This window comes from Oncorhynchus kisutch, linkage group LG29 (assembly GCF_002021735.2).
Source record: "Oncorhynchus kisutch isolate 150728-3 linkage group LG29, Okis_V2, whole genome shotgun sequence".
Classification (NCBI taxonomy): Eukaryota; Metazoa; Chordata; class Actinopteri; order Salmoniformes; family Salmonidae; genus Oncorhynchus; species Oncorhynchus kisutch.
The window spans coordinates 4,831,391-4,859,026 of NC_034202.2; the positions used below are offsets into that span (position 1 = coordinate 4,831,391).

The 27,636-nt window shown below is 41.3% G+C and overlaps 1 protein-coding gene across 6 annotated transcripts in view; it reads left to right on the plus strand.

The window, feature by feature from the left end:
* The window catches only part of LOC109897270 (GTPase-activating Rap/Ran-GAP domain-like protein 3), a 173,786-nt gene that overhangs the window by 54,694 nt on the left and 91,456 nt on the right, over nt 1-27,636 (plus strand). For 4 of the 6 annotated variants that reach the window (XM_031808992.1, XM_031808996.1, XM_031808993.1 and 1 more), the window contains exon 2: nt 23,701-23,770. In XM_031808992.1, the coding sequence (XP_031664852.1) occupies nt 23,701-23,770 (70 nt within the window). Of the gene's footprint in view, nt 1-4,614; nt 4,884-23,338; nt 23,500-23,700; nt 23,771-27,636 lie in introns of those variants that run through there. The other 2 variants (XM_031808994.1, XM_031808995.1) reach the window with 2 other exon arrangements.

Here is a 27,636-nt window from a genome sequence, read left to right on the forward strand (position 1 = left end):
ACAGGTCATGGGAGGGACACAAGATGCTCGCAAATGGGTTTTGAAAAATGGACAAGTTGCAGGTGAGATACAAATGCGCTCTGATCCTCTCAAATCTCATTTTGCCCCAAAAAGTGGCAGCCTTGAGTGATTGACACTATCAAACATATGAGCAAGTGGCCACTTCATAAACGGCTTAGGGCCAAGGGTTATTTCAACATAACATTGGCGATGTCTGAGGTGCTGCATAATGGCCCCACTGTCTGGAGGTTCTGGCTGCTATGATTGGAAAGAGAGAGCACAATCATCACAGCTGCTTCTCTCGTGTTAATGGGCACTGGGCATGATCATAATCCATACCCAATCCTCCAGTAAGTTGTGATGAACTCACTAACAAAACTCAGTTTTGAACGAGACTGACTTCATGACCAAAATTATCATATTTGACACTAGAATGACTGTTTCTGCCTCATATCGATGGCACATAGGCTGTTTAAAACCAGAGAAGTTGGTTCTAAGAGGCAATTGACCTTTAACCTTAAGTGCTTAGAATAGCCAATTAGATTTCCGCCAACCATTTAATTTGTTTGGCTTCTTTTTGAAGGCCTCAGGGTCGACATGAGGGTTAAACTAGTGCATTCTGGGAAATGTAATATTTTCCCCATATAGGTGATTCATTAAATATAATAACTTTCAATATTCGCATCCAGGTTTTGTTTTCCTTGATCATTACTTTTAAGAGTTTGTCCTGAAAATCAATTGTTTCAACAATATTTCATATGCATGAATTTATTTATTATTTATTTTTATTTAATGCAGTTTGATGTTTTATGTACAAGATGTACACTGATTGTTCTAAACATTAAGGACACCTGCTCTTTCCATGACATAGACTGACCAGGTGAATCCAGGTGATCCCGTATTGATGTCACCTGTTATATCCACTTCAATCACTGTAGATGAAGGGGAGAAGACTGGTTAAATAAGGATTTTTAAGCCTTGAGACAATTGGGACATGGATTGTGAATGTGTGACATTCAGCGGGTGAATGGACAAGGCAAAAGATTTAAGTGCCAGGCACACCGGTTTGAGTGTGCCAGGCACACCGGTTTTAGTGTGCCAGGCACACCGGTTTGAGTGTGTCATGAACTGCAACACTGCTGGGTTTTTCAAACTCAACAGTTTCCCATAGATATCAAGAATGGTCCTTCACCCAAAGGACATCCAGCCAACTTGACACAACTGTGGGAAGCATTGGAGTTAACAGCATCCCAGGGGAACGCCTTCGACACCTTGTAGTCAATGCCCCACCAAATGTAGGCTGTTCTGAGGGCACAATTCAATATTATGAAGGTTTTTCTTTATCCCGCAGCTAAGAACAAATTCTTAATTACAATGGGTTTAACATTGTCTGGTATTTTACAAATGTTCCATCCCGACCATTATAATGCATATAAATAGGCCTGTGTCTGGATTTGATTAGAGCTTTGATCAGAAATTCAAGCCTAATGCTACCTGAGCCTGATGAACAATACATTAAGTACATTTTATGAGCCCTACATTAACGAAATTGAATGAGCCCAAGCCCAAAAAAGCCCAAATGATTGTGTCGTTATCCAATACATATATGAGATAGGCTACAGCACATAACGCACAACAGAAAAATAAAAAGGTGTAGGTGTAGGTGTAGCTAGCTATATGCTCTCGAGTCAATAAATTAAACTAGCTCCAGTAGGCTAATCTTTTTTGAGTGTGAACTGTATTACTGTACTGTATTGTATTATATAATCATATGTCAGATTCATTGGTCAGATGAACTGTCAATGCGGGTGCATACACACACAATGACAAACACTGACTGACACACATCACATGCACACACACACACACCTTATATTTGAAGGCAGGGTAGCCTAGTGGTTAGAGCGTTGGACTAGTAACCGGAAGGTTCAAACCCCGAGCTGACAAGGTACAAATCTGCCATTCTGCCCCTGAACAGGCAGTTAACCCACTGTTCCTAGGCCGTCGTTGAAAGTAAGAATTTGTTCTTAACTGACTTGCCTGGTTAAATAAAGGTCAAATGTAAAAATGTCCGTGATCTTCATATGTAGGCACCCTCAGGTGACCAATAATATGTCTGCATCCCAAATTCTATCCTAGGCCCTGGTTAAAAGGGAATAGGGGGCCATTTGGGACACATCCTAGTTCATGTTAGAGTGGGAAACATAGCATAGCTTACTGTACATTTTCTTCCAGACTCCTTTTTGTCACTTGACACTCAGGAGTTCAAATGGCCAGAGCGCATTTCTTGCACCACTCCATATATCAAAGCCATATCAAATATAATGTCAATTAGTTGCTATTGAGCTGAACATTGAAAGTTGAGAAAAACTAATTATAAGTAGATTTTATTTTTATAAAAAAATATATTTGTGTGTGTGTGTCAATTTCGACCAGTCCACCCAACAACAAAATGGTCCAGCCCATCTGGCATCTGCCAGAATTGCCAGTTGGTCAATTTGCCCCTGCTCCTGGATTACCATGTCAGAGAAACTCACAGGGTTTTACGCTTTTAGAACATTTCTAACATGAACTAGGATGTGTCCCAAATGGCACCCTATTCCCTTTTAACCAGGGCCTATTGGTCTCATGGGTAGTAAAGCCTGTAAAGTTTTTTAGGACATTAAATTGAGTGTTGGATGAATACATGCCTACTAGCAGTGGGTATTATACTGTATGTGACGCGTTTCAAGAAGCTAGACGTATGTCACACGTCACCACTTCAGAGGAGAGTTATTTGAAAAAAGAAACGTTATCAAAATGCATTTTTTGGGCAGAAATGCCTTCTGGAACATGTGACCTTTTATGTGCCTTCATAATAATGTGTATGCCATCACTAAATAAGAATACAATTGTTAAATTACGAGCCGAGTTGGTTTAGCCACGGAAAAAGTCAGGAACCTTCCCGCTAGCCATGATTGGCTGAGATAGTGGAAGGGCTGGACATGCCGGGAGATGAGTTCAGATTAGTCTACCATGTAGCACGTTCTGTCTATAACATGAGCTGCTCAGTATGTGTAGATAATCCTTGCTACCGCAGATTTTTTGAAATATATAACGTTCATCCATTTATATGGGTAAGAGTGTAGGTTTCTAATTTTGTCAGAAAGTTGTTTTCATTGCAAGTTAAAGCATACTGTTCGCTAGCTAGCAAATGTTAGCTTGCTGGCTCGCTAGCGAATGTTACGTGTATGATCTAGCTAACATTGAACCTAGCTTTAGCTGCAGATTCATACTACAGCATTTCATGCATGGTGGCTGGCTGGCTATGGAAATATGTTTGTACTGTAGCTATGTGTTGGGATTATTGTTTAGCTAGCTAGCTACATGTCTATACAAAATACTCCACTTTGCCAGATGATTACATGACCCATCAAGTTAGCCAGGTGTGTCTGTGGGTGATTACGGCCATCCATTGTATTTCATTAACATGTGTACATGTCTAGACAATAGTGATCCATCCACTTAGCTAGATGTTGCTGGGGGATGGATATAGCTTTTCTTTCACATGACCCATCAATTTAGAAAATTGTGCCTGGGTAAGCATCTAATAATGATTAAATATTTTGATCTGGACACTTTCTATTTTTGATTTTGCTACTATGCAAATATGGAAGTAACCATTTCACTGTACCGTTTACACCTTCTGCATCCTGTGCAATGTGACAAATAAACAGATTTATTTGATATAGTGTGAGTTTACCAGAGACACTAAGGTGAAGAACACCTGCACCAAAGTCATATTAGAATATAATCCAAGGACTAGATAAAGTGTATATTTACACTACCTAACTCACTATGTTTAGCACATGGCCTCACAGGTGAATTCTTAAAGAGATGGGTGGGGTTAAGGCTTAAGAGGGTGTGAATGATGCTGAATGGGTGTTGGCAAAGAAGAGCTCTCCAGTAGGTGTACCAAAATATTCAAGGCCATTTTTCTCAAAAGTGGAGTTACAAGTTTATCAACTTTCAAAGCAGAATGACTTTCCCATTGTTCACATATTTAGAGTTAGCAATCTAGTTCATGTGTTTTGAGTATCTACTTCCTCAAGTGTTGAACCTCAGGTGTTGAACCCCAAATAAATTAACCTATGATATTAGTTAGTGCACATAAAGATGTATGTAATTATGTATGTTATGTATGTTAACCCACTGTTCCTAGGCCGTCATTGAAAATAAGAATTTGTTCTTAACTGACTTGCCTAGTAAAATAAAGGTAAAAAAAATTACAAAAAAACAAAAATGTAATTAATGTATGTAATTCATCTCTATTGAACAAAACTAAATCAGGACATTCTGGAGTCCAATTTTGACAGTAATATATATGCATTCATGCTTGGATGTGTTAGATTAAACAACTTAGTATCTCACTTATTAATAAAGTACTATGGATGACTTTATAAGAAGACTAAAGATTTGGGAGAGGGGGGTAGTTGGCAGCAAGACCAGTGATGTGGGCTGGTGTGGATAAAATTCCAGGGTCATATGAAGAGTTTGTGCTCTGTGCTCGTCGTTTGTGCTCTGTGCTCGTCGAGAGAGACAGAGACGCACACACATATTACGCCACTAATCCGCACGGAGTTTTGCTAGGAAACCCCCTGCTGCCACATGCTGCAAGGACAAACCAGTCTCATCAGCATCAACTGCGCGCGCAAGGAAGGAGAATAGCCGAATTGAATGCAGTGGGGAAAACAAGGAGTAAGAATAGGGAGTTTGAAAGCAGTATGAGTCCTTGTGAATAAGAAGAAATAGGAAAACAAGCTCTGAGTGCTAGACTGGTATCGCATGGGGGACATGAACAGTGTGGACCCAGCTTCTACCAAACTGTTGACTTTCAACCAACGGTAAATGAACACATTTCGGTCCTTCAGCTAAGTGTTTGCGGCTACTGTAGCCTTGAAGTAGACGTGTGTGTTTATGTGTTATCTGTTGAATGCAGGTCTCTGGTGTTGTCATATGGCGCTCGTGGTTTAGGTTACTGCAGGATGTTTGTATGGAATGAAGAAGAAAAAACTTATCGCACCATATTCAATAAGCAGCAGAAATAAACACACGAATGATGCTATATAGATATTCATTAATTGTCAAAAGTAAACCATGTAATTATAGTGTTATAAATCGGAACATGCGTAAAAATGACAAATTTAAACGTTTATGTAACTCATGTGTAGGCTCTCCAAATGTTCACTATATTTATGTTGCATTTCCCAGCACTGAGTCAGAGACGGCTTTTGAATCATTCTCTCCGTTTTCCTCTGCAAAACGCGATATTGGACACTATTTCAACCTTTGAATCGATCATTCGCCACCAGCCTGAAGTGGCTGAAGCGTTCGACTAGATATGAGAGCTTCGCAGCTCAGCCCGATGCCACCGTGACCAAACGTCGCTAAACGACAACACTATTTAGGGGCATATTTGAACGTCGTTAATATTATACCATTTGAACTGAATTAGTTCGGCGCTATGAAACGTGTGTTGCCGTATTGATTGAGTTGTTGACTGTGGTGGTAGACAATGTCCACGAACTAAAAGGAAAACACATTCATTATTAATCAGAATGCTTTTTAGTTCACGGTAGATAGATAGATAGATAGATAGATAGATAGATAGATAGATAGATAGATAGATAGATAGATAGATAGATAGATAGATAGATAGATAGATAGATAGATAGATAGAGCTGCATACGCCAGGCAGCGAAGCCCTGTTGAGATAATGACAGCATAAAAATAACAGTGCTGTGCTTGCGCTCAGGAAAACATCAATACTGAATTGATGATATTGAGATATGTTCTCCAAATTCGTTTGAATCTGTAGACTACCTACCTCAGGTATGGCAACCCCAAGATTGACCAAGTCTAAAACATATATTACTGCAGCAAAAGAGCAGTCTACCTCTTTATGGCTCTCCCTATTCCTCTAGGAAACCAGTCAGTCAATGTAAGAATGCAGCTTCATCTGCAGTGACCAAGTCCTACCAGTAAAAAAAAGCAGGATCATGGTTTCCCCTACGTTGGCTGCCTATAAGGGTGGGATGGGGTTTGGGCAGGTGGATGCCAATACTCCGGCATATTTTTAAGTGATAAAACATGTATCAAAATCAGACTTTTTTTAAAAATTCACTTGTCTGCTTACCCTTTTTGGTGCCCTAATCAACATTTTGTTCGGGGGCCCCTATCTCGCAGGCTAAACGTTTTAGTGACTCCCCTTTTGATGGAGGGGGGAAATAAATGAAGTTTTAGAGTTAATTTAGTTGCAATTCTAAACATTTTGCCATGGGGCAGAAATAATATTTGGCAATTTTATAACTAATTTCATGCAAATTTACTAATTTTGCCATGGGGCAAAAAGAGAAATGTTCAGTTTTTACAGCAAATTTCCTGCAATTCTACACATATTGCAATGACTTATGCAATGTTGAGTGACTGGGTCATATCTGAGTGACTGATTCATTCTCGCAAAATTGTCAACAAAAACAATTCTCAAGGAAAATTTTCTCTTGAATCAGTGGTTTTGGCTATTTCAGCCACACCCATTGCTGACAGGTGTACAAAACCAAGCACTCCGCCATGCAATCTCCATAGACAAACACTGGCAATAGAATGGCCCGTACTGAAGAACTCAGTGACTTTCAACGTGGCACCGTCATAGGATGCCACCTTTCCAACAAGTAATTTGGTCAAATTTCTTCCCTGCTATCGCTGCCCCGGTCAACTGTAAGTGATGTTATTGTGAAGTGGAAATGTTTTGGAGCAACAGCGGCTCAACCGTGGTAGGCCACACAATCTCACAGAACAGGACCGTGGAGTGCTGAAGTGGGTAGCGCATAAAAATTGTCTGTCCTCGTTTGCAACACTCACTACAGAGTTCCAAACGGCCTCTGGACGCAACGTCAGCACAATAACTGTTCGTCAGGAGCTTCATGAAATGGGTTCATTCCAACTCTGAACCAATCATAGGTTGTCTGTTTCACAAGTTTGGACAGCACAGAACAGTACAGTAGAACACACTACAGTAAAGTAAAGAAAGGTAGAGTATAGGTCAGTACACTACTGTACTGTACAGTAGAGTTTAGTATAGTACAGTACAGTACAGTATAATTTGCTCAATTGTATTGCACTTTACTTTACGGAACTGAACTATACTCTACTCAAATCACAGTGCAGCAGTATCTTCACAGGTAATATCTAACAATTGCACAACAAAACCTTATATTTAACAAATTCCACAACAAAACCTAATACACACAATCTAGTAAAGGAATGGGATAAGAATATATAAGTATAAAATATATGGATGTGCAGTGGCAGAGCGGCTAAGATGCAAAAGATAGTAAAGAATAGATAGTGAAGGATACAGTATTCATTATATACATATGAGATGAATAATGCGAGATATGTAAACATTCTTAAAGTGACATTATTAAAGTGACTAGTGTTCCATTTATTAAAGTGGCCGATGATATCAAGTCTGTAGGTAGGCAGCCACCTCTCTGTGCTAGTGGTGGCTGTTTAACAATCTGATGGCTTTGAGATAGAAGCTGTTTTTTAATTTCTCTGTCCCAGCTTTGATGCATCTGTAATGACCTCGCCTTCTGGATGGAAGCAGGGTGAACAGGCAGTGGCTCAGGTGGTTATTGTCCTGATTATCTTTTTTTGCCTTCCTGTGACATCGGGTGTTGTAGGTGTCCTGGAGGGCAGGACGTTTGCCCCCGGTGATGCGTTGTGCAGACCGCACCACCCTCTGGAGAACCTTGCAGGTTTTGGGTGGTGCAGTTGCTGTACCAGGCAGTGATACAGCCCGACAGGATACTCTCGTTTGTGCACCTGTAAAAGTTAGTGAGGGTTTTTGGTGACAAGCCACATTTTTTCAGCCTCCTGAGGTTGAAGAGGCGCTGTTGCGCCTTCTTCACCACACTGTCTGTGTGCGTGGACCATTTCAGTTTGTCAGTGATATGTACACCAAGGAACTTAAAACTTTCCACTGTTGTCCTGTCGATATGGATCCCTTTCCTGAAGTCCACAATCATCTCTTTTGTTTTGCTGACATTGAGTGAGAGGTTATTTTGCTGACACCACACTCTGAGGGCCCTCAAGTCTTCCCTGTAGGCTGTCTCGTCATTGTTATTAATCAAGCCTACCACTGTTGTATTGTCTGAAAACTTGATGATTGAGTTGGAGGCGTACAGGAGGGGGCAGAGAACGCACCCTTGTGGGGCCCCAGTGTTGAGGATCAGCGGAGTGGAGATATTGTTTCCTACCTTCACCACCTGGGGGCGGCCGTCAGGAAGTCCAGGACCCAGTTGCAGAGGGCAGGGTCGAGACGCAGGGTCTCAAGCTTAATGATGAGTTTGGAGGGTACTATGGTGTTGAATGCTGAGCTGTAGTCAATGAACAGCATTCTTAACCTTTTGCGATGAGCAAACCCGTATCCGGGAGCGTAATCATAGCCTCAAATGCATTAGCATAACGCAACGGACATAAATACCCCTATAAACTTTTCCTATTCATGAAAATTGCAAATTAAATGACATAAATATATTCAAACACAAGCTTAGCCTTTTGTTAACAACACTGTCATCTCAGATTTTCAAAATATGCGTTACAGCCAACGCTAGACAAGCATTTGTGTAAGTTTATCATGGCATAATGCTATGCTAGGCTCTTTTGGCAGCAGGCAACATTTTCACGAAAATAAGAAAAGCAACCAAATTAAATCATTTGCCTTTGAAGAACTTCAGATGCTATCACTCAGGAGACTCCCAGTTAGATAGCAAATGTTCCTTTTTTTCCCAAAATATTATTTTTGTAGGCGAAATAGCTCCCGTTTGTTCATCATGCTAAAATGCTACAACTATAACGCCAAACATTTTTCAAAATTTGCTCCATATTATCGACAGAAACACGGCAAACGTTGTTTAGGATCCATCCTCAAGGTGTTTTTAACAAATATATTCGATAATATATCCGTCGAGGCAGTTGGTTTCTCATAAGAAGCGATTGGAAAATTGGCTACCTCAGTATTTTACGCAAGGTTTTCTGCGGGAGACACCATGTGACCACATGCCATATATGGTCCCTTACAGCCATTCTTCAAGGGAAATGCCTAAAAAGACGTCACAATGCTGTAGACACCTTGGTGAAAACGTGGAAAACGTAAGCTCATTCGTAGCTCCTTCACAGCCATATAAGGAGTCATTGGCATGAAGAGGTTTAAAAAAATGCTGCACTTCCTGGTTGGATTTTTATCTGGGTTTCGCCTGTAACATCAGATCTGTGGCACTCACAGACAATATCTTTGCAGTTTTGGAAACGTCAGGGTGTCTTCTTTCCAAATCTATCAATTATATGCATAGTCGAGCATCTTTTCGTGACAAAATATCTTGTTTAAAACGGGAACGTTTTCATCCAAAAATTAAAATAGCGCCCCCTAAAGCCAACTGGTTAAATAGGCATAGATCTTTTCCAGATAGGATAGGGCAGTGTGATGGCGATTGCATCGTCTGTGGACCTATTGGTGCGGTAAGCAAATTGAAGTGAGTCTATGGTGACGGTGATATGATCCTTGACTAGTCTGTCAAAGCACTTCATGATGACAGAGGATAGTCATTTATTTCAGTTACCTTAGCTTTCTTTGGAACAGGAACAATGGTGGCCATCTTGAAGCATGTGGGGACAGCAGATTGGGATAGGGATTGATTGAATATATCCGTAAACACACGCTGGTCTGCGCATGCTCTGAGGACTGTACTGAACTCTACTGTACTGTACTATACTGTGCTGTACTGTACTGAACTCTACTGTGCTGTGATGTACTATATTCTACTGTGCTAAACTGTGATGTCTAAACTTGTAAAACATAGATGGCTGTGATTGGTAGAGATTTGGTCTGGTCAGGACCAACCAAATTTGGTCTTGTTTGGGGGTGGACCTCATTAGAATACTAGCCAGTGTGTAGAATAATACCCAAACATGCAAAGGATAATATTGAATTGTTCTACCTTTGTGTACCTGTTCAGGATGCATCATAATTATACATTTCTGTAGAGTACTGATCAGGGACCCATGATGTCATTCTGTTACCATCCTTCTGTAACTGGGTGTTAATCCACTTTACTTACTGTAGTTTTATAACCAAAATAGATTTTTTTCCAGCTCAAGGGGCCATGTCATAGCTGACACGCAATTCTTTCCTGCAAACATTTTTTAATCTTAATTTGGAGTAGATATTTAAGAGAGCTTTTGGAATGCCTACAAAAACAGATACAAAACAGAGGGATATTTCTGTCGTTCTGTTACCAAACTTTACATCTGCACTGTTCTTCGGATAAATGTGTTTTAGTAAAATGTTCAGTGGAAATTGTTAGAGTTAGATTGTTAGAGTGTGAATAGAGTTGTATGGTTTGTTTAATGTTAAAATCAATGGTTTGCGTTTGGCATAAAAATCGGGAGTCTCAGCGTCATTCTGTTATCGTGGAATTGCCCTTAGTGACTGACATAACAAGAGAAAAACTGCTGATGCACAACCAAATTTCGAAATTGCACAGTAAGTTCAAACAGCAACTGAATTCCTGGTCTGGGACCTGTCATGCCAAATAGTGTCCCCCTACCTCACAATGGGATTCCAAAAGCTATTAGCATCTGTTGCTATATCAATGGTGCGATGGACTAATAGTGTCCCCCTACCTCACAATGGGATTCCAAAAGCTATTAGCATCTGTTGCTATATCAATGGTGCGATGGACTAATAGTGTCCCCCTACCTCACAATGGGATTCCAAAAGCTATTAGCATCTGTTGCTATATCAATGGTGCGATGGACTAATAGTGTCCCCCTACCTCACAATGGGATTCCAAAAGCTATTAGCATCTGTTGCTATATCAATGGTGCGATGGACTAATAGTGTCCCCCTACCTCACAATGGGATTCCAAAAGCTATTAGCATCTGTTGCTATATCAATGGTGCGATGGACTAATAGTGTCCCCCTACCTCACAATGGGATTCCAAAAGCTATTAGCATCTGTTGCTATATCAATGGTGCGATGGACTAATAGTGTCCCCCTACCTCACAATGGGATTCCAAAAGCTATTAGCATCTGTTGCTATATCAATGGTGCGATGGACTAATAGTGTCCCCCTACCTCACAATGGGATTCCAAAAGCTATTAGCATCTGTTGCTATATCAATGGTGCGATGGACTAATAGTGTCCCCCTACCTCACAATGGGATTCCAAAAGCTATTAGCATCTGTTGCTATATCAATGGTGCGATGGACTAATAGTGTCCCCCTACCTCACAATGGGATTCCAAAAGCTATTAGCATCTGTTGCTATATCAATGGTGCGATGGACTAATAGTGTCCCCCTACCTCACAATGGGATTCCAAAAGCTATTAGCATCTGTTGCTATATCAATGGTGCGATGGACTAATAGTGTCCCCCTACCTCACAATGGGATTCCAAAAGCTATTAGCATCTGTTGCTATATCAATGGTGCGATGGACTAATAGTGTCCCCCTACCTCACAATGGGATTCCAAAAGCTATTAGCATCTGTTGCTATATCAATGGTGCGATGGACTAATAGTGTCCCCCTACCTCACAATGGGATTCCAAAAGCTATTAGCATCTGTTGCTATATCAATGGTGCGATGGACTAATAGTGTCCCCCTACCTCACAATGGGATTCCAAAAGCTATTAGCATCTGTTGCTATATCAATGGTGCGATGGACTAATAGTGTCCCCCTACCTCACAATGGGATTCCAAAAGCTATTAGCATCTGTTGCTATATCAATGGTGCGATGGACTAATGCTTCGAATTTTGGAGATCATTATGTAAACAAAGCTTTTTTCCGCAACAATTCCGCTGATCAAGATGAAAACATGACTTTGAACTACTTTAACATTTCAACATTAAAAGAAATGTCTTAAAGGGTTCTTAGTTTTCAAAATAGCAAAGAAAATGTGTAAACCGCACAAAAACGTACCTTTCAGATGGTAAGGTGAGCTCCCATGAAGCTATTAACACTTCATTAATATGCAAATCAGCTCCTCAGGCTGGCATACCATTTGGTTTGTCTTACTTGTATGCTATTAGTCTTATTATGATAATTATTTCCCTACCCATAGCTCAGTAATACAGCAGTACACTTGTTGAATATAATGCAACGACACAACAGACAGTTGAATAATGTTTAACTCACAAATACCAGGAATTTACAACAATACATTCATTAAATAAACACCCTGTGGAAAAAAACAACCTGGCAATATTTAAGATTGAAATATGAAAAATGTGTTTTTTTGTGGAACAGGTGTGTCATGAACTAGTTGATGTTATTTAATATACCCACATGACAGTTATAGACTGAAATACATAGGCTAACAACATATAAACAATAAAATACCATTTAGTTGAGAAAAGAGAAGCATAATTACAATCTCAGTTCTGGCGTGTGGGATAGAGAAGAGGTGGGTGCTATAGGTGGTTCTGCCAGCCACTTTCCCTCAACAGGCAGCAAGTCCCAGAAGGTTGACTTGAAGTGGAAGACTGTAAAGACCAGGCACAGCTGTTCTCTTTTCTCTTGGAGTGTTTGCAGTGCTAGTGTATGTAGTGCATCTGTGTATCTCACTGTGCCCAAGATGATATGTCAAGCACAGGCCCAAGCAGATCCCCTAGTTCTTGAAGAACAGAAGCAGAGTAAAAGGGAGAGAGACAGAGGCATAGAAGGATGCAGAAATAAAACACAGGTTACAGGTAGATCCAGGCCAGGTTGAATTGTCCCCATATTGCTTACACCTATCCAATCCGCTCAGGTCTACACACGTGTATAGGGTGTTAGGGCTAGGGGTTGATTTACAATTCAGGGATAAGCACTTTCTCAATTGATCTTTCTTAGATTCCTCACGTCTTCTCTCTTCACCTCCTTTTAAAAACGGATGGAATATGACTAATTCCTACAAGAACCACGGAAAGGGTGGGACCCACATACAATTTCAAACGTAACATGCCCTGACGCCATCTTAGGCTTGACCAACTAATAATTACTAACTCTCTTAAACAGGCCCAATACACTAAAAAGGCACACTAATTTGCTATAATAATCCAAATTGTGTGCATACACGAATACAATACACAGTGTACTGTAAGAGCACCCTTCTAACTATATTGACTGGTATGACCGCGACCCGTCATCCACTACGAAATGAATACCACGGCCGGGCCGCACATGTTACAACACCACTGCAGTAATAACCAAGCAAACCCACTGTATGACACCGACCTGTGTCTGTGCAATGTTTTGCTACGCTTTCAACAGATCGGAGGGTACATGTATATCCGTGGTCAGGGGACATTCTGAAAATAAATGCATTGCTTGCATCACCGAGTGGTGGCCAGGAAATAATTCAATCCAATTGTTATATGCTACTACAACCCCCTTCAAATCAAAAACCAAACATGGATGTCAATGTTTGTGCGCACACGCTCCATTCTACTTCCTGTCTGCAGCGACATATAAATAGGTTGCACAACAGGTTCATGTTAAAATGCGAAATACAAAATCTCGGTATAGAAGCTGGGCTAAGTAATATTCAAGATATATCAAGTTTTAGAGAGAAAAGTATACCTGTCTGAGAAGTGTTAGTTTCTTGAGTAGGGGTACGACTGGAAGTCGAAGTTGGAGAGAAAGCAGCCAGTGGTCAGACATAGGAGGGAGGAGGGGTTGGAGTCGATCCGAGTGGAATGGAGTGGGCAGGTTGTTGGGCAATCGGATGTCATTAGACACAGGATTTTGTCTGGAGAAAGAGGAGAGATCCAGTGACGTGATGAGGAGAAGGAAGAGGCAGAATCAGGAGACCGGAGGTAGTAAGATTGAAACAGAAGGGAGAGATGATAGGTTTTACACCAACCAGATATGTTTTGTTAGTGCAGATTAAGAAGACACAGGGAGAGAAAGCCATTTGGACTATTGAGATGTTTCCCTTGTTTGTCACTCACCGTTTACTGATTGACATGGTTGAAGACGCACTCACTGCAGTGATGGTATGGATTCCAGAGGAATGGGGCTTTAATAAAGAACGGCAACACACTGCGTGTAATTGAGACATTACGCTAATAGAAAAGTTCCATTATCTGATCATTAATTGTGCAATGTAAACAAATATCTTGCCTCCTGATGTGATTTTTGAAAGCTCAGCTCGCATTTCTGTTGTAGGTGGGAGGAAGTTGTTTGACAGAGGCCCAAACCATGGCATCCTTGTATGGGACAAGACAAATAAAGGATCAATTACCTATCATGAATGTAGTAATTCAGCAAGAAATCAATTCATTTACACACATATTCAATAGGTACTGTTATTGCTAAAATAACCCTATTTCAGTGAGGTTTCCTATGATCTACTAATACAGGTGCTTCACCTAATGCATTTCCCTGGTATAGGCCTGAATAGGCCTGTAGTCTGAACCCAGCCTCTCTAATGGTAGACCCAGGTACAATCTGATCACTCATGGTGACCAGAAGATTAATTCATGGAGTTCACCTTTTAACATTTTACAGCTTTATATTATTTCTAGCACTTGTCATAACACTTGTCATAGGCTACTTAGTATAAGAGATAGCTATTTAGATCAACTGATTTTCTACAAACTGAAATAATACAATACAAACAAAGCTTAGCTTAAATAGCTAGCTAGCTAAACGAAGAGATTTGGAAAAGTGGTCTTACCTCACAGTAGTGTTTGCATCCATCGTTTGCAGTTTTCATGCTCATGCTAGCTAAATCAAGGTTTTCAATCAAGTTTTGCAAGCAAGTAAACATCAATGACTATGCATGGATCATGTTTTGTACTTTATCCTCCAATAATCTGCGAGATTTAAAGCTAAAACATATCTTAAATAGCGTAAATAACCTGTAACAAGGATCGCATTTCCACCTGTCTTTTGACTGCGCGCTCTTCTCTCTCCGCACGCCTCAGAACATAACAACCAGCATATCAACGGCGCTATCGATTTTTTTCTTCCATTACGTGGCCCTGGTAGAATTTGGCACTTTCTAGCAACGGCCTTAGCAACAGACACTAGTGGGGGGGGAGGGGGTCTTTTCGGCAGGGGGACACTATTTGTCATGACAGGCCCCCTAGCGGTGTATGTTACTTATGGCCGGCCCTGATTCTTACAATGGGATTTTGAGGTGCAGGAAAGAAAAATGATAGGTGTTCTGAAAAGTTTTTGGTCCTCCCTCATTAGTGAGTCTACTAATGGGTTCACACCTTGACTGACTGTGTGATTGGGCAGTGGGTGGTCACCATGACAACAACACTACATTCCTAGTCCTGGTCTGGGTGGAGTGTTTGTATTTTATTTCACCTTTATGTAACCAGGTAGGCAAGTTGAGAACACCTTTATTTAACCAGGTAGGCAAGTTGAGAACACCTTTATTTAACCAGGTAGGCAAGTTGAGAACAAGTTCTCATTTACAATTGCGACCTGGCCAAGATAAAGCAAAGCAGTTCGACACATACAACGACACAGAGTTACACATGGAGTAAAACAAACATACAGTCAGTAATACAGTATAAACAAGTCTATATACGATGTGAGCAAATGAGGTGAGATAAGGGAGGTAAAGGCAAAAAAAGACCATGGTGGCAAAGTAAATACAATATAGCAAGTAAAACACTGGAATGGTAGATTTGCAATGGAAGAATGTGCAAAGTAGAAATAAAAATAATGGGGTGCAAAGGAGCAAAATAAATAAATAAATACATACAGTAGGGAAAGAGGTAGTTGTTTGGGCTAAATTATAGGTGGGCTATGTACAGGTGCAGTAATCTGTGAGCTGCTCTGACAGTTGGTGCTTAAAGCTAGTGAGGGAGATAAGTGTTTCCAGTTTCAGAGATTTTTGTAGTTCGTTCCAGTCATTGGCAGCAGAGAACTGGAAGGAGAGGCGGCCAAAGAAAGAATTGGTTTTGGGGGTGACTAGAGAGATATACCTGCAGGAGCGTGTGCTACAGGTGGGAGATGCTATGGTGACCAGCGAGCTGAGATAAGGGTGGACTTTACCTAGCAGGGTCTTGTAGATGACATGGAGCCAGTGGGTTTGGCGACGAGTATGAAGCGAGGGCCAGCCAACGAGGGCGTACAGGTCGCAATGGTGTGATAGACTGCATCCAATTTGTTGAGTAGGGTATTGGAGGCTATTTTGTAAATGACATTGCCGAAGTCGAGAATTGGTAGGATGGTCAGTTTTACAAGGGTATGTTTGGCAGCATGAGTGAAGGATGCTTTGTTGCGAAATAGGAAGCCAATACTAGATTTAACTTTGGATTGGAGATGTTTGATGTGGGTCTGGAAGGAGAGTTTACAGTCTAACCAGACACCTAGGTATATGTAGTTGTCCACATTTTCCACGTATTCTGTTAAGGACCAAGGTGTCATCATCATTATCATCGTCACAACCACCATCATAATTGTATGTGTTTTATTGATAGAAATATAATCTATTTATTCCAGATTATTCTAGTCATTATTTTCATCATCATTATAAATCACAGTCACCATTGAGTCGGCCTACATCCAACGAGGCCCCAAAACAAATCCTACTGTCAGTCTATGATCAGTAGTCCTAACATGACTCGAACAGGCCCATCTGAAAAACCAGGGCTTCTGCCAAAGGATCCAATTTCCAATCTTTGGTTATTTCTAACAGAAATCAATTCAGGGCACACTGTGCTGTGCTATTGCCATCTAGACACATAAACAACACACTCGTAACATTGCTGACTGTGTCCTTCCCATCACACACACACACACACACACACACACACACACACACACACAAACACACATACACAGTAAATTGGGAAGTGTATTTTATGGAGGTTAAACCCTGTTTGTGTAAAGTTTGGTAACAGAATGACAGTAAAATATAAATGTTCTCTCTGTTTTTGTATGTTTTCCACACACACACATACAAACACAGTTTAACCCTTACCTGTAACCTTCATAAAATACATGTTTTATGCTGCATTTTCCAATTCACCCAGTGATGAGGAGATGGCAGGATAGAGCTATGGAAGGATTAGCTTTTTTTCATTAACCTAAAGTGGACGAGTGAAGGGAAATAGGTCGGACCCCATCCCTTTATCATCCCCCTCCAGGACATACCCGCTCTCCCTGTTTTTATCATCCCCCTCCAGGACACACCCGCTCTCCCTGCTTTTATCATCCCCCTCCAGGACACACCCGCTCTCCCTGCTTTTATCATCCCCCTCCAGGACACACCCGCTCTCCCTGCTTTTATCATCCCCCTCCAGGACACACCCGCTCTCCCTGCTTTTTTCATCCCTCCTTCTCTCAGAAGAGAGGTGGGTCTTTTCTTTAGAAGCAGACCCCACCCTTTTCTACAGAGAGAGGGGGGGATGACACACACTGAATACATTTATCCATAAGCATGGCCACAAATAACCATTATAACCCCTATTCTAAATTCATATCCACCAGGAGGAGAGATGTTGGCATATCAACTCAGACATACTCATAACATTATGTTTATATTCACAGATACACTCGTCTCCCATATTGTATCACCAACAGGTCATATCTCTCACCACACACACATGCACACACACACACACACACACACACACACACCGCCAGAGAGATGCTGTTGAAAGGGACACACACACAACATAATCACTCACTCACCGTTACCATACACACACAGCATAATGCAGACAATAGGCAGGCCTGTCCATGGTGTCAACACTGCAATCTGACCTTTCACTGTAGTGCATGGTAATGGAACAGCAATGATCGGCTACTCACTGAGGGGGCAAGACAAACACTCATACAGGACACACGCACATACATTCTGTGCAGCTAGACAAACACTCATACAGTACAGGGAAACACACAAACTGTCAGACGGAGAGATTATCTCACACTATCCTGTCCTCTTCAACCTCTAAGTATACCTAGCAGCACTTTGATGTTATCCAACACAGTAGGATGACAGCACAGCAACAGACACCATCCACCGTGTGACTGGCTCTCATAGTCACCTACCACAGTATTATACTGAAATCCTTGCTGCATCTCTTAGCCTTGATTTCCAGTATTTCTATGGAAAGTATAGTTGTAGGAATTGTGTACAGATCCTTGGTACTATGCAATATTTGTATTTGTAAAGACATGAGGAAAAACAAGAGAGGATGTTAGATGAGTCTCTTACAGATGGAGGGTCACGAGCACCAACATGTGAAGTTCATAAGAGCAGGTCAAATTGGCTGTCAAATCAATATTTGTATTTGTAAAGAGTAGACATGAGGAAAAACAAGAGAGGATGTTAGATGAGTCTCTTACAGATGGAGGGTCACGAGCACCAACATGTGAAGTTCATAAGAGCAGGTCAAATTGGCTGTCAAATCAATATTTGTATTTGTAAAGAGTAGACATGAGGAAAAACAAGAGAGGATGTTAGATGAGTCTCTTACAGATGGAGGGTCACGAGCACCAACATGTGAAGTTCATAAGAGCAGGTCAAATTGGCTGTCAAATCAATATTTGTATTTGTAAAGAGTAGACATGAGGAAAAACAAGAGAGGATGTTAGATGAGTCTCTTACAGATGGAGGGTCACGAGCACCAACATGTGAAGTTCATAAGAGCAGGTCAAATTGGCTGTCAAATCAATATTTGTATTTGTAAAGAGTAGACATGAGGAAAAACAAGAGAGGATGTTAGATGAGTCTCTTACAGATGGAGGGTCACGAGCACCAACATGTGAAGTTCATAAGAGCAGGTCAAATTGGCTGTCAAATGAAAGCTAAGAGTGTCTTTTTTAAATTTATTAAGGCATATACAGTGCCTTGCGAAAGTATTCGGCCCCCTTGAACTTTGCGACCTTTTGCCACATTTCAGGCTTCAAACATAAAGATATAAAACTATTTTTTTGTGAAGAATCAACAACAAGTGGGACACAATCATGAAGTGGTACAACATTTATTGGATATTTCAAACTTTTTTAACAAATCAAAAACTGAAAAATTGGGCGTGCAAGGCACTGTATACACTGAACAAAAATATAAACGCAAAATGCAACAATTTCAAAGATTTTACTGAGTTACAGTTCATATAAGGAAATCAGTCAATTTAAATAAATTCATTAGGTCCTAATCTATGGATTTCACATGACTGGGAATACGCATTTGTTGGTCACAGATACCTTAAAACAAATGTAGGTGCGTGAATCAGAAAACCAGTCAGTATCTGGAGTGACCATCATTTGTCCCATGCAGCATGACACATCTCTTTTGCATAGAGTTGATCAGGCTGTTGCTTTTGGTCTGTGGAATGTTGTCCCATTCCTCTTCAATGGCTGTGCGAAGTTGCTGGAAATTGTAAGAACTGGAAGACGTTGTCGTACACGTCGATACAGAGCATCCCAAACGTGCTCAATGGGTGACATGTCGGGTGAGTATGCAGGCCGTGGAAGAACTGGGACATTTTCAGCTTCCAGGAATTGTGTACAGATCCTTGCGACATGGGGCCGTGCATTATCATGCTAAAACATGAGGTGATGGTGGCAGATGAATGGCATGTCAATGGGCCTCAGGATCTCGTCACGCTGTGTCTGTGCATTCAACTTGCCATTGATAAAATGCAAATGTGTTAGTTGTCCGTAGCTTATGCCTGCCCATACCATAACCCCATTGACATCAGCAAACCACACGCCCCACACAATGCCATACACGCTGTCTGCCATCTGCCCGGTACAGTTGAAAGCAGGATTCATCCGTGAAGAGCACACTTCTCTAGTGTGCCGATTGCCATCAAAGGTGAGCATTTGCCCACTGAAGTCAGCTACGATGCTGAACTGCAGTCAAGTCAAGACCCTGGTGAGGACGATGAGCACGCGATGCCATTTGACCGTTTATGTAGACATTTTTCAGTTGTGCAAACCCACAGTTTCATCAGCTGTCCGGGTGGCTGGTCGCAGATTAAGAAGCCGGATGTAGAGGTCTTGGGCTGGCATAGTTACACGTGGTCTGCGGTTGTGAGGCCAGTAGGACGTACTGCCCACTTCTCTAAAATGATGAAGGAGGTGGATTATGGTAGAGAAATGAACATTCAATTACCTGGCAACAGCTCTGGTGGACATTCCTGCAGTCAGCGTGCCAATTGCACGCTCCATCAAATCTGTGGCATTGTGTGTTGTGTGACAAAACTGTACATTTTGTGGCCTTTTATTGTCCCTAGCACAAAGTGCCCCTTTGTAATGATCATGCTGTTTAATCAGCTTCTTGATATGCCACACCTGTCAGGTGGATGGATTGTCTTGGTAAAGGAGAAACGCTCGCTAAATTGGTTGTAAATAAATCTTGAGATTTTTTATTTCAGCTCATGAAACATGGGACCAACACTTCACATGTTGCTTTTATATTTTTGTTCAGTGTACATTTTTTCCCTCAAAAATTTTACATCTTAAAAATCTACCAGAAAAAGTATTGGAAAGATATTAGAACTTTGAAGTCGGAAGTTTACATACACTTAGGTTGGAGTCATTAAAAGTCGTTTTTCAACAACTCCACACATTTCTTGTCAACAAACTATAGTTTTGGCAAGTCGGTTAGGACATCTACTTTGTGCATGACATGTCATTTTTCCAACTATTTTTTTACAGACAGATTATTTCACTAATAATTCACAGTATCACAATTCCAGTGGGTCAGAAGTTTACATACACTTAGTTGACTGTGCCTTTAAACAGCTTGGAAAATTCCAGAAAATTATGTCACGGATGTCGTCTGGAGAGGAGGACCAAGATGCGGCGTGGTAAGTGTTCATAATTTTAATGGAAAAAACTGAACACTACAAAACAACAAAGTGACAACCGTGACGCTAATCAAACACTGTGCTAACAAGCAACATAACATAGACAATCACCCACAATGACAAAACAGGCTACCTAAATATGGTTCCCAATCAGAGACAATGATTGAGAACCATATCAGGCCAAACACAGAAACAGACAAACTAGACATCCAACATAGAATGCCCACTCAGATCACACCCTGACCAAACAAAACATAGAACATACAAAGCAAACTATGGTCAGGGCGTGACACACGGCTTTAGAAGCTTCTGATAGGCTAATTGACATAATTTGAGTCAATTGGCGGTGTACCTGTGGATGTATTTCAAGGCCTACCTTCAAACTCAGTGCCTCTGCTTGACATCATGGGAAAATCAAAAGAAATCAGCCAAGACCTAGTACGCAGGTATAAACACCATGGGACCACACAGCCGTCATACCGCTCAGGAAGAAGACGTGTTCTGTCTCCTAGAGATGAACATACTTTTGTGCGAAAAGTGCAAATCAATCCCAGAACAACAGCAAAGGACCTCGTGAAGATGCTGGAGGAAACAGGTACAAAAGTATCTATATCCACAGTAAAACAAGTCCTATATTGACATAACCTGAAAGGCCGCACAGTAAGGAAGATGCCACTGCTCCAAAACCTCCATAAAAAAGCCAGACTACGGTTTGCAACTGCACATGGGGACAATGATTGTACTTTTTGGAAAAATGTCCTCTAGTCTGATGAAACAAAAATAGAACTGTTTGGCCATAATGACTATCTTTATGTTTGGAGGAAAAAGGGGGATGCTTGCAAGCCGAAGAACACCATCCCAACCGTGAAGCACGGAGGTGGCAGCATCATGTTGTGGGGGTGCTTCGCTGCAGGAGGGACTGGTGTACTTCACAAAATAGATGGCATCATGAGGAAAGGAAAATTGTGGATATATTGAAGCAACATCTCAAGACATCAGTCAGGAAGTTTAAGCTTGGTCACAAATGGGTCTTCCAAATGGACAATTTTATTTATTTATTTCACCTTTATTTAACCAGGTTGAGAACAAGTTCTCATTTACAATTGCGACCTGGACAAGATAAAGCAAAGCAGTTCGACACATACAACGACACAGAGTTACACATGGAGTAAAACAAACATACAGTCAATACTACAGTATAAACAAGTCTATATACGATGTGAGCAAATGAGGTGAGATAAGGGAGGTAAAGGCAAAAAAAAGGCCATGGTGGCAAAGTAAATACAATATAGCAAGTAAAACACTGGAATGGTAGATTTGCAATGGAAGAATGTGCAAAGTAGAAATACAAATAATGGGATGCAAAGGAGCAAAATAAATAAATAAAATAAATACAGTTGGGAAAGAGGTAGTTGTTTGGGCTAAATTATAGGTGGGCTATGTACAGGTGCAGTAATCTGTGAGCTGCTCTGACAGTTGGTGCTTAAAGCTAGGGAGGGAGATAAGTGTTTCCAGTTTCAGAGATTTTTGTAGTTTGTTCCAGTCATTGGCAGGTAGCCATGAAACGTTTCACCCAAGTTAAACATTTTAAAGGCAATGCTACCAAATACTAATTGAGTGTATGTAAACTTCTGACCCACTGGGAATGTGATGACAGAAGTAAAAGCTGAAATAAATCACTCTCTCTACTATTATTCTGACATTTCACATTCTTTAAATAAAGTGGTGATCCTAACTTACCTCAAGCAGGGAATTTCTACTAGGATTACATTTCAGGAATTGTGAAAAACTGAGTTTAAATGTATTTAGCTCAAGTGTATGTAGACTTCAACTGTAAATCCACTTCACTTACTGTAGTTCCATAACCTAAACAATTATTTTGTATCTACATAGTTCTTCCAGTAAATGTGTTTTTGTATCTACATAGTTCTTCCAGTAAATGTGTTTTTGTCGAAGTAGACATTTAAAAAATGTGTGACTGTGCATAGAGTTGTGTAGCGAAACTTACATTTGAAATGTTTTTGTTTGGTAAAAATCCACATAATCCTGTTATCATGGAATTGCCCATATATTACTTGTGAGACTACATCACTCTTGCTCTGCTCTCAAGGATTTGATGCTTTGTCTGTACTGTACTTCGTAGTGGAGCAGAATCATTTCCCCTATGGAAACTATGCTATTCGGAACAGTGTGTGAAATCAAATATGATTCAGAGACAGTGGCGGAATGTCTTTTGAATGGTCAGATTGAAAAATAGTTTTCTATATGTGGTTGTGATTCACTATGGTTTCTTGACTGTGGTTCTGGATCACGATGTTTTTTTTGTTTGTGGTTGGACAGGCTTAATTGGAACATGAAAGAAAGGGGTTGTCTTAATTCGGGCCCACCTCTCAATCAGGACTGGGGCTGGACCATGCTGCTACTGCTGGATAGCTAGTCCTACGAGAGAGAGAGAGAGAGAGAGAGAGAGAGAGAGAGCAGAAGGGAGACACAACGACAACAACAAGTGAGAGAATGAGATAGGGAAGTGAACATGAAGAGAAACAGAGGTACCTAGAATTGGAGAGAGCAGAGAGAGATGGAGAGAGAGAAGGACGACAACAAAAGAGAGAGCAAAAGACAGTGAGTGATAAGTTAACAAGGAGAGGAATAGTGTCAGAGATACCTAGAAGGAGGATAGTAGGAGAAAAAGAAAGATATATGGAAAGAGGGAGGTAGAGACAAGCAGCCACCTGTAGGAGTGAGTGAGCGAGTCAGTGAGTGTCAATCTCCTTATGGAGGAGAGAGAGAGGAAAGACTGATCACCATGCGTCTGTGTTGCAGCTCTGCCTCGGAGGACTTGGGCTGCAGGCGTGGAGACTTCAGCCGAAAACACTATGGCTCTGTCGAGCTGGTGAGTAACCCACTTCCAATGACATTCTATTCCTATTTTTGCCCTTCTATCTCTCCCTTTTCTCCTCTTTTCTCTGTCCACCCCCTATTCCCTCCTCCCATCTCTCCCTTTTCGCCTGCTTTTCATGTGTCCACCCCCATCTAGTTCACCTCCTCTCTCCCTTTTCTCCTCCTTTCTGTGTCCATCCTCCCCCATCTCCCCTCCGATCTCCCCCTCTTCTCCGCCTTTTTGTGCTCGCTCCCCTTCTCTATCTTCTTCTACCCCTCAATGGATGGATGGAGGGAGGGAGGGTTTGGGAGAGAGAGAGAGAGAGAGAGGTGAGTCATGACTGTCTGGGTGTGGTTCATTGGTCCAGTTTAATAGTGCGTAGCACCCTGTAGCATAGCTCACAATAATAGGGTGGTCAGTTACAGAGAAACAGATACACAGATACAGGTCACAGCTATGCTCAGGGCCACAGATTATGACATCATCATCTACTCCACTGTAAACTGGCTGGGGCTGTGTCTGAAATGGCACCATATTCCCTATAATATATACTGTGCTATGCTATTAACCAGCCCTGTGTTTGTGCATTTATTAAGTTGATGAGTCACTTCCATGCTGTTAGTGTGTGTAGCCTACTGTATGTTGTCTAGTGCAGTGGGGGTTATAATTAGTCATTGGCTGTGTGTGTGTGTGAGAGAGAGGCCTGTCTGCGCGTGCTGATAGCCCCCGGGTGGACAGGAAGTGGCTCGGGCCTCTGTTTGACTGTAACTCTTGTGGGAGCTAACGCCACGCTAATGCCACGCCACACCATGTCAGATTAACACAGAGGAAGAACCACACGCTGCCTATCAGCAGCACCAGATTGGCACAGCACACAATGAGCAGTGTGTGTTTGTGTGTGTTGGGTGTGTGTGTCACCTAAACTGTGACATGATTGTTCCAATTTCCTATCTGGAACACATTGTTGTGGTGAACTGTACAGTCGTGGCCAAAATGTTTGAGAATGACACAAATATGAATTTTCACGAAGTCTGCTGCCTCAGTTGATGGCAATTTGCATATACTCCAGAATGTTATGAAGAGTGATCAGATGAATTGCAATTAATTGCAAAGTCCCTCTTTGCCATGCAAATGAACTGAATCCCCCAAAAACATTTCCACTGCATTTCAGCCCTGCCACAAAAGGACCAGCTGACATCATGTCAGTGATTCTCTCATTAACACAGGTGTGAGTGTTGATGAGGACAGGGCTGGAGATCACTCTGTCACGCTGATTGAGTTCGAATAAGAGAATGGAAGCTTCATAAAGAGGGTGGTGCTTGGAATCATTGTTCTTCCTCTGTCAACCATGGTTACCTGCAAGGAAACACATACCGTCATCATTGCTTTGCACAAAAAGGTCTTCACGGGCAAGGATATTGCTGCCAGTAAGATTGCACCTAAATCAACCATTTATCATTCATCAAGAACTTCAAGGAGAGCAGTTCAATTGTTGTGAAGAAGGCTTCAGGGCGCCCAAGAAAGTCCATCAAGAGCCAGCACCGTCTCCTAAAGTTGATTCAGCCGCTGGAACGGAGCTTGCTCAGGAATGGCAGCAGGCAGGTGTGAGTGCATCTGCACGCACAGTGAGGCAAAGACTTTTGGAGGATGGCCTGGTGTCAAGAAGGGCAGCAAAGAAGCCACTTCTCTCCAGGACAAACATCAGGGACAGACTGATATTCTGCAAAAGGTACAGGGATTGGACTGCTGAGGACTGGCGTAAAGTCATTTTCTCTGATGAATCCCCTTTCCGATTGTTCGAGGCATCTGGAAAAGGTGAGCGCTACCATCAGTCCTGTGTCATGCCAACAGTAAAGCATCCTGAGACCATTCATGTGTGGGGTTGCTTCTCAGCCAAGGGAGTGGGCTCATTCACAATTTTGCCTAAGAACACAGCCATGAATAAGAATGGTACCAACACATCCTCCAAGAGCAACTCCTCCCAACCACCCAGGAACAGTTTGGTGATGACCAATGCCTTTTCCAGTATGATGGAGCACCTTGCCATAAGGCAAAAGTGATAACTAAGTGGCTCGGGGAACGAAACATCAATATTTTGGGTCCATGGCCAGGAAACTCCCCAGACCTTAATCCCATTGAGAACTTGTGGTCAATCCTCAAGAGGCAGAGGGACAAACAAAACCCTACAAATTCTGACAAACTCCAAGCATTGATTATGCAAGATTTGGCCCAAAAGTTAATTGACAGCATGCCAGGGTGGATTGCAGAGGCCTTTAAGAAGAAGGGTCAACACTGCAAATTTTGATTATTTGCATTAACTTCATGTAATTGTCAGTAAAAGCCTTTGACACTTATGAAATGCTTGTAATTATACTTCAGTATTACATAGTAACATCTGACAAAGATATCTAAAGACACGGAAGCAGTAAACTTTGTGGAAATTAATATTTGTGTCATTCTCAACTTTTGGCCACGACTGTATTATCAGAGTTGGTTCAGTGAATCTCTCTTAGGTTTAGAAGTAAGGAGTCTGTCTTTACCACTGTCACGTCTCCCCCCTGGAGGTTTAGGCCTGCTGTTGCTGTAAAGCACTATGTGACCAATGTATTTGTATAAAGTATCAATTCGGTACAAATGCCATTGGATTGATAGAAGAGAATGAGTGTGCCCGTCTGCTATATCTCCATTCACATGTGACCTTACATTTTACAGTTAGGAAAGACACTATGGCGGCATCCCAAATAGCACCCTATTCCCAAATAGACATTGTATCATTCTTGTTTGTTTTATTTTGGGTATAATCTGTGGACAGGTCTTTTTTGTGTGGCAGACATTCTGTAGTCACTTACTCTGTGGAGAGAGGGGTTGGCATGGCACCCACCCTGTAGCTTAACCAGGCTGAAACACACACACAGGCACGCAGCACACGCACATGTGCACACACATACACACGCCAAATGGGACTAGAGGAGCCCTGGACCCAGCCCAATTTCACTCCACTGCTTTAATTGGGATATTGAAGAGGTAGAAACGGTAGATGCTGTGGAGATTTGTCAATGGAGTCTAAGCAACTATATGCTTGAAGTCCATTTCACACTGCATTCATCATATTTGTAATTAACGTCCTTATACTAAGAGAGAGGAGTTTAAAATAGCTCTCTTATTTGAATTTAAAGCGTTAAAATGTGAAAACACTAAAATTACCACTTGTTCCTATGAGAATGAACTGTAAATGTGTTCTCACCAATCACACTCAGCTATCTGAGCAGCTAACCGATCGCTGCAGCTGTACATAGTCTATTGGTAAATAGCCCACCCATTTTCACCTACCTCATCCCCATACTGTTTTTATTTATTTACTTTTCTGCTCTTTTGCACACCAATATCTCTACCTGTACATGACCATCTGATCATTTATCACTCGTGTTAATCTGCAAAATTGTAATTATTCACCTACCTCCTCATGCCTTTTGCACACAATGTATATTTTATTTTATTTATTTTACCTTTATTTAACCAGGTAGGCAAGTTGAGAACAAGTTCTCATTTACAATTGCGACCTGGCCAAGATAAAGCAAAGCAGTTCGACAGATAAAACGACACAGAGTTACACATGGAGTAAAAACAAACATACAGTCAATAATGCAGTATAAACAAGTCTATATACAATGTGAGGTGAGAAGGGAGGTAAAGGCAAAAAAGGCCATGATGGCAAAGTAAATACAATATAGCAAGTAAAATACTGGAATGGTAGTTTTGCAATGGAAGAATGTGCAAAGTAGAAATAAAAAATAATGGGGTGCAAAGGAGCAAAATAAATAAATAAATTAAAATTAAATACAGTTGGGAAAGAGGTAGTTGTTTGGGCTAAATTATAG